Source organism: Polyodon spathula, unplaced genomic scaffold (assembly GCF_017654505.1).
Source record: "Polyodon spathula isolate WHYD16114869_AA unplaced genomic scaffold, ASM1765450v1 scaffolds_4194, whole genome shotgun sequence".
NCBI lineage: Eukaryota > Metazoa > Chordata > Actinopteri > Acipenseriformes > Polyodontidae > Polyodon > Polyodon spathula.
The window spans coordinates 1-8,117 of record NW_024475651.1 but is presented as its reverse complement, the minus strand read 5'-3'; the positions used below and the strand labels follow the sequence as shown (position 1 = coordinate 8,117).

The 8,117-nt window shown below is 39.9% G+C and overlaps 1 protein-coding gene across 1 annotated transcript; it reads right to left on the bottom strand.

The window, feature by feature from the left end:
* Positions 1–1,356: 1,356 nt before the first annotated feature.
* LOC121312635 (cis-aconitate decarboxylase-like) lies at positions 1,357–4,831 on the bottom strand. The gene is made up of 6 exons (XM_041244338.1): positions 4,508–4,831; positions 4,299–4,359; positions 3,912–4,099; positions 3,567–3,659; positions 2,670–2,875; positions 1,357–2,336 (listed from the first exon to the last, which is right to left on the bottom strand). The coding sequence occupies exons 1-6, from the start codon at positions 4,523–4,525 to the stop codon at positions 1,487–1,489; spliced, it is 1,416 nt and encodes a 471-aa protein (XP_041100272.1). The 5' UTR covers positions 4,526–4,831; the 3' UTR covers positions 1,357–1,486.
* Positions 4,832–8,117: the final 3,286 nt, after the last annotated feature.

Genomic DNA, 8,117 nt, shown 5'->3' with positions numbered 1-8,117 from the left:
TTCAGGGATGGGTTTGGAGTTATTTTCTTATTTTTGTTTGTCGTGTTGGGACAATATAGGATGGTTATTTTCTTTTTGATTTGTATTTGGTGTGGCTATTGTACACACCACTGGTGCCTAGTGTGCGGTGTTATTTTATTCTTCTTTTTTTGGCACTCCCTTTTTGAAAGCTTAACTTGATTTTTTTTTTATTGCTGTGTGGTTTGGTTTTAACGATTTTTTACTCTTGAGAACAAATAAACTTTTGTTTTACCAGACGCTGCCCCATTGTGTGGGAAACCCGGGGAACAAAGAACCTATATGGGAGAAAGAAATAACTATATGGTTACGAAGGTCCAAAAAATGGCGTAGTCGTCCGCTACATAGGTACACTAGCTAGGTTATCTCAGGGCACCCACCCGTGACATTTGTAACCTGGCAGGTGTTTTTCTCATTTTGTTAACTGTGCACAGGGGAAGGGTATTGACGGAAGGGCTAACACTTCCTAGGTAGCACATTAAACACTGTCGTTAATTACTACTTAACTCATGTATCACAAAAAGGTAGAGCGCTCATCAACAACTGGTGAGGTGCGTAGTAAAAAAAACAAACAAACTAATAGATTCACAAAATAAAAGTTGGCAAACTCTCTCAGACAAGGTCCACAATTGTATTTAATCAATTCACTTGAGAAAAGACGTTTTAATTCACATCACATAACTAGAACATAAAACCATTACTGATTGTACATTTCACAATTATTAATCAAATTAAAACTTTCTATTAGTCAATTCATATCACAATTAGAACAAGGTACTGTTTTGAGTTACACTGTTTTGAATTAATTATTAAAGTCGAAACATCTTTGTAATGATTAAAAGCTGGTAGAAAATGAAAGTACTGTGTTATACCTTGTAACTAAGAATATTTTTCAATTAAATAAAATAAACACCAAAGCAATCACAATTGTTTCATTTGTATTATATTTGCATACTAGGGGCATCATATTGGTTTCACATTTTGCATCTTGTATGCACATTGTCATCCTGTAGGTGATGATTTAATTGATAGAATTGACAGATGATATCTTCCAAACCAGTGACCTGCTACACAAATCAACAGTATGCAATTCCAATACAAAACTGTGAAATTACACACAATACAATTTTGTAAAAGATTAAATAAAATAACAATAATTCAATAAATAGAGCATTAGTGAGATTCACAGTGCTATCAGAAATGAGAGTATATACATTGTATAATCTGTGTAAACTGTGTGGTTTAAAGGTGACTGTCCCTATCTGTCATACCATGACACCACTGCTTTACTTACAATTGAGTATGATTGGGTAAATACTCACTAAAACTATGCATTATATAATAACAACAACAACAACAACAACAATAATACAGTAAAACAAAACACAAATGGCATAAAGATCTTTTCCCCAGTGCCTTCAAATTGTTTTCTTCTAGTGTACGTCATCAAAGGATGTCATGAAGCCCTTCACTCCAGGTGCATGGTGAGGTGGGAGCAGTCCTGCATGTCTTCTATGTTCTCCACGGCATCAATGATGGCCTCCACCCTCTCTCCTGGCAGGACTGCCCCAGCATTTGCCCGGAACTTTTTCAGCAGACTGTCACGACTCAGTGGCTTCCTCCAGTGTCCATAAAAGGTGTCGCAACGACCCTTCAAGACATTGCCTGTTGTGAGGGTCAGCAGCACCTCTGCGTACATCTTATTGAAATTGGCAGGGTTGTCCTGGGGGTGCTCGACCCGTACTCTGCTCAGGAGGCTGAGCAGCTCGGGGCGGTCCAGGAACGCTGGGCTGAACGACTGGACACTGACCTCGCGGTCCAGCAGAGCAGTGCAGGCGTTGAACTGGAAGGAGTGTCTGGCCTGGTGCTCGGATTCAGCGTGCCCCCGCGCTTGGTGCCCCCGCGCTGAGCACGCTGCGTCTGCCACCCAGTGCATGCCCAGGTGTGCAGGGAAGCGCTTGAAGGCTATGTCCTGGTCCTCCAGCAGGAAGCGGGGATCCTGTTCCTCTGGGGAGGGCAGTGCCTGTGGCAGGTAGTCGTTGTAGAAGGCACTAAAGCCAGCGCAGCCTGGGGTCGAGTCCAGGATCAGCGTGCTGGCCTCCAGGCCCCGGGAAGCCAGCAGTGCCGCCTCCATGCCGAGTCGGGCTGCGTTCCCGATATGAAGAGGTTTGGATTGAGTGGCAGCGTTGGCCATGGGAGCCCCTGCTAGGGAGGCAGCAATCGCCAGGGCGTTTGAGCACTGCGAGCGATCCAGGGAGAGCAGACGGGAGCAGGCAGCAGCACTACCCAGAGGGCCCACCACAGTCGGGGGATGGAACCTGAAGGGAGAAACACTGGCATGACCACCCTAGTAACTGAGAGAGTATTTTACATTATATATGTTTTTTAATGGTTTTAAAATTCTGATTTAAAAACAAACTCAGATAGACAAACATTTATTATCATGCCTTCTAAAAGAAAAGGAAAGTGTAATAATAATTTCCAATAAAAACAACATAATCAATGTGAGGCTAAAAAAAAACAGAAAAACAGATTAAGATTTGCTTTCAAATTTAAACACGATCTCGTTCATGCTGGAAGAATCCTGGCACACTTCCTTCTTGGCAGCACTACAGTATTGTGCCAAGTTTGTTTGGCAGCAGTCTCCTCACCTGTTGGGGATGTTTTGGGCTTCGTTGGAGAACCTCATGAGCCGGCCCTGAATCTCAATGCCCACGTTGAAGGCTAACAGGAGGTCCATCCCACTGGGCTTGGCGTTGCCAGGCAACATCTGAGCAATAGCGAGCAGGGCAGGAAGGACCGCCCCTGAGGGGTGAGTGGCTGGGTGCCAGGTATCATCGAAGTCCATTGAATGGACCTGCAAAGAAGAAAGTGAGGGCACAGTAAGTGTCTGGCACAGTGTGACATCTCCAGTGACATTCCTGACTGCGAGGAAGCCTGGCCGTGCCCCATCTTCCTACAAAAGAAACCTCAAGGACATGAATACAAACTTGAACTTTCATACACAAAGGGATAATGGGAATGTGTCCTTAATACAGTCACTGCCCGATGGGCACATGTCCATTATAATGAACACATCACTACTGTTTAATTTATATTATATTTGCACAATTGAGGCATTACTTTGGTTTTGAATTTTCTGCATTATGGAAAAGTTTTTCTCCTTTGACTTTTTATAGAACTACTCCTTAATCATCTGCTAAGTAACCTGTAAAGTACACTTGTTGGCTTTTCTCAAACAATTGCTTAAGAGATAAAATGAACCTTTAAACTATTTTATGTTGAAATAATAACACATCTCTTCCAAGAGCTATTGATTTGTGTATGTATATACTGATAGTAAATATTGGCAACCCAGCCTCACGATGATTTATGTTTTGGAATGCAGTATTTCAAGGGGTGTTTTCATGGAAATTAGTTGCAGACAGTGTAATGAAAAATGACACACGCTGCACAACTTGTCAGCTGCTACAATGTGCTCATTTCATGGACTACAGCTTTACAATTTGAAAGGGCTGAGCATTATGTAAACAAATTCAGAGACTTACCGCTACTCCATTGACAAAGGCTGCCAGACTCGGAGAAAGTCTTGTGTGCCATCGACCAAAGACTGAACTGATGTAATCTGGAGCATACATTTGCTGCAAAGAGAGTTAATCACAGATCATTATAGGATCTGAACGTTCTTTAAGATGGAAACAAGCAAGTTCAATTCTTGATTATCATCACCCTGGTTTGACAATGCAAATTTCAACTGGAATGGTGACTGTTCAGTGAAATGGGGTAAGTACTGAAGGAATGGTTTATATTAAAATTGTACTGCCAGGGCTCATTTCTTTGGCCTGTGTGCCCTCTGTACCATAGCCCAGTGCAAGCCTCAGCTGAAGGATTACCTGGCAGTGCTGCAGAGCCAGCTGGAAGACGTGGGAGGTGCTTCCCAGCAGCCCCACCCCGATGCTGTCCAGGATCATCCTCTTACTGCGGTGCAGCACAGTGTCTGACAGCTGGCCCGGGTGCACAGAGTGGATGAACCCTCCAAAACTGCTGGTGACTGTCCCCTCTGGGGCAGGCCTTTCCTGCACTGCAGGGCAACAAACAGCAGGTCAGTCTCTGCCTGTGCCTCACTTTAGTATTCAGAGCATCAACTCTACAATAATGGACTAAAATAACAACATCTAAACATAATCGGGTCCATTCAATTAGCGTTAGTATGAAATCCTTAAATCGACATTATTTACACAGTTTTTTTTTTTAATCAAGTAGCTTTTTAAAACGTTTACCTTCAACTGCAGATTTATGTAGAAGTCGCAGGCAGGAAAAGTGCCTTGGAGTTCTCTGAAACTAATTTAAAAAGGAATCAGATAAAATTAATATGCTATATGACAGAAAATAATAATAATAATAATAATAATAATAATAATAATAATAATAATAATAATAATAATAATAATAATGCACACATTTCTGAGAGTTTGAATGCAGTGATTACCTTGAGTGCTGAGAGCATGGTGTTGTTCAGTAGGTTGCTGTGTATCACAGTGTTCTGTCACTGAGCTGTGTATCTGCCGTGGTTTCATCCTCTTTATATATTTTTCATACCGGGATACCCATCGCCCAACAGGTTCCAAACCCTCCTTCTTTTAGTGAAACTATTCAACTAATTGGGGGGATTTTTCAAATCTGACCAGGAAACGGGTTCTGTAATAAGCAGGAAGGGGTCTGGACTCTTGGGGAATCCCCCTCTTTCTCTGTTCTGGGAGGACACTTACTGAGAACTTGGGTCGATCACACTGACACGCAGCTGGCAGTTTTTTATTGTATGCTTTTATATCGAGAACTTAGCACTGGGAGACCCCCTGCCTGAATGGTCCTTCAAGATGGGCCTGATCGACAAGTTAAAAATCTATTTTAATATGTCCAGCTGGCAGCACAGTGTCTTAAAGCGAGGCATGCTGCCCTCTAAATAATTAGGTAGGAACGTATAACAATAATGTTAAACATAAAAAAAGACATGATATTTATATTATCATGCAATGCTGGCTCTGAGGAGCAGCCTTGGGTTGACCTCCCCAACGCATCAGCATGCACAACTTTTGAATTAATTTTGTTTATTTAATTATTTTTAACTTTTATATATTTATTGGAATTAATTAGTTCATTCTTTTCTGTTGAGTCCCGCTGGCATAATCGTGTTCAGTCTATTTATCCATTTACTTTCTTTTATTCTTCTATATGTCGCATTGTCTAATTTTAGCTGTTCTAATACTACAAACTTTACATCATTCATGTCATGTCCTTGACTGGTGAAGTGCTGTACTATTGGGTCATTCATTTTTTTATTTCTAATTAATGAAAGGTGGTTCTGAATTATTTTATATAAAGTTGTTCCAGTCTCTCCAACATATTTTATTTCATCACATTTCTCACAGGCTATTCCATAAACAGCATTGCTATTTTTACAGTAGATATTAGTATTTAGTGGATATGTGTTGTTCTTGTGTTTAATTATATTTTTTCTTTTGTCCATGTATTTACACACTTTACATGCACCAGTGCAAGTATCTGTAGAATCTATTGTGACTTTTATGTTTACTGTGAACTAAAATATCACCTAAATTAGCTTCTCTTTTGAATGCTACAACTGGGGCCTTAAGAAATACTTTTTTTCAATTTTTCTGAATTATGTAGAATCGCAAGTGTTTCCAAACTATCTTAGAAATATTAAGCAAAAGTTTAGAGTAAGTCATTACTAATGGGACTCTCTTGACCTTTTTATCTCTATTTTTATAATCTAGTAGATCATCTCTTTTTAGTTTATCTACTTTTCTTAACGTTGTCTCTATAATTCTTTCTTTGTATCCTGTTCTTTTAAGATTTGTTTTTAATTCATTTCTTTGTTTTACATTGTCACTTTCTTTAGAGCATATATATATATATATATATATATATATATATATATACTAGATATTTTTATATATATATATATATATGTATTAATAACAATGTATAATAATAATAATATCTTAGCTTGTAATAATAATTATTTTTAATTGGTTATTTAAGCTGCGTTTAAAAACAATTTCTGTATTAATAATAATAATAGCTCTTAGCTTTTATTGTTTATTGTTGTTGGTTTTTTGCATTTTATTTCATACAAAGATACAATCAAACAACAAAATAATACGTTAAAGGAAAATACGTGTGCGATTTTTTTGGTTCTTGGAGCTGGGAGACACTGGTTAGACGAGTAGCTTAAGAGCTGGAGCAGGTCAGACCAGCTAGGAGCTGGGAGGTGCTGGTCAGACTAGAAAGAGCTCATGAACTATTCACACCAGCTTAAGTTTTTCCAAAACACAACATTAGCTGGTGACCATCTAGTGCTGGAATTTGAACGTTTATTTTATAATTACGTAATGCGTTCACATATGTATGTATAAAGAACACAAAATCTAGTTATGTACAGCAAATACCTCACAGCAATATCTTATCAAAAGCAATATCTAACATGTTGTTATATTCTTAATTTCTAGTTTTAAAATAGCATACAAACCTGCATGTCTGTGGCCAAATTCTAAATTGTTTTGCATCTTTAGGGAAACGGAAGAATTTCTTTTTGCTAACTGTATAGATGGAAATGCGATTTATGTCTTTCTGAATATGCCCTTATGTCACTGCACCTATTCTTTTACGATTATTTTCAATTCATGTTTTTGTTTTACAGTACCAATCAACGATTATGAGAAAACACACGTGAACTTACTTAAAGTTATATAAGGGTACTACTCTAGACTGTGGAGATATTAAAGGATTTTGTAAGGGCTAGTGTGGCAAATGTGTACAGTTACTGATAATGTTTTAATTCGATCAGACAAAAGAAAGCAATTTAATCTTCCTTATTATAAGCACAAGCTTGATCTCTTTATCTTTTACCGTGGAGTCAACAAGTCCAGCCCTGACTAACAAAACACGACCACACGCGAAATCAACTCATTCTCATCGACTGGTACTGAAAATGCGAGGATTGAATATAATCGCACAGGCGGGGAATCTACCCTTCAGTTAACACGTTTATACAAGTTCCTACCCGTTTTAAGTAATAGTTTATCTTTTTCAAACATTAAAAACTATGAAACGCGAGCAAACACAAGACGCGGTCACCAGTCCTGGGTGCGTGCAGACGTGCAGGTGCTCGGTGCAGACACAGCTTGTGTGGTGCGTAGTGGTGCTCCGGATCGTGCTGACCCTGGCGACAGCTCCGGAGGTGTGCTTAACTGTCTAGTGCTGAATACAAAAACAGACAGTTACACGGACAGACACAACAATACAAAACACGAACACAATCCACTCTGAGAGCTCCTCTCTCAGTCCTTCTCTCTTCCACTGTTTAACCCAAACGAAGGAGAAGATCAGCGTTACCCTGGCCCCTATATGTAATCCTGCATGATATCTAGGTAAACGGCTGCAGCTGCCTTATTACTTGCAGCTGCTTCTCGTTTACCTTTCAAATCAATACGGTCTTACAACAGAGTCGCGCTTCTTTCCAGGCTGACCCACTTCCATGACCGGGAAACGAACTGTCAGGCCAGCCCTTCCAGATACTTCTCCTCCCGTTCTTTAGCGCCCTCACAGGTCGGGAGGAAGATTCATCACCAGAACTCATCTTTCCGTCACAGTGACACACCAGTGGTACACACGTGATATCATCGCCCTAATTTTGAACATAGTACGTGAGTACAACTTGCATTAAACTTCTGCCCTGTGTTTCCAGACACAATGTGTCCCAGTGTATGCTTGCTGCTGTTTCCTGACACAATGTTTCTTGGTGTATGCTTGCTGCTGTTTCTGTGTTTCCAGACACAATGTTTCCTGGTGTATGCTTGCTGCTGCTGTTTCAGTGTTTGTTTCTTGGTGTATGCTTGCTGCTGTTTCTGTGTTTCCAGACACAATGTTTCTTGGTGTATGCTTGCTGCTGTTTCTGTGTTTCCAGACACAATGTTTCCTGGTGTATGCTTGCTGCTGTTTCTGTGTTTCCAGACACAATTTTTCCTGGTGTATGCTTGCTGCTGTTTCCGTGTTTCCAGACACAATGTTTCTTGGTG

Excerpts from the sequence above, each read along its gene's own strand:
- LOC121312635 (XM_041244338.1), bottom strand. Across the intron at positions 2,876-3,566 it reads CCTTTGTCAATGGAGTAGCG|GTCCATTCAATGGACTTCGA; the intron begins GTAAGTCTCTGA and ends TCTTCTTTGCAG. Across the intron at positions 2,337-2,669 it reads GCCCAAAACATCCCCAACAG|GTTCCATCCCCCGACTGTGG; the intron begins GTGAGGAGACTG and ends TTCTCCCTTCAG.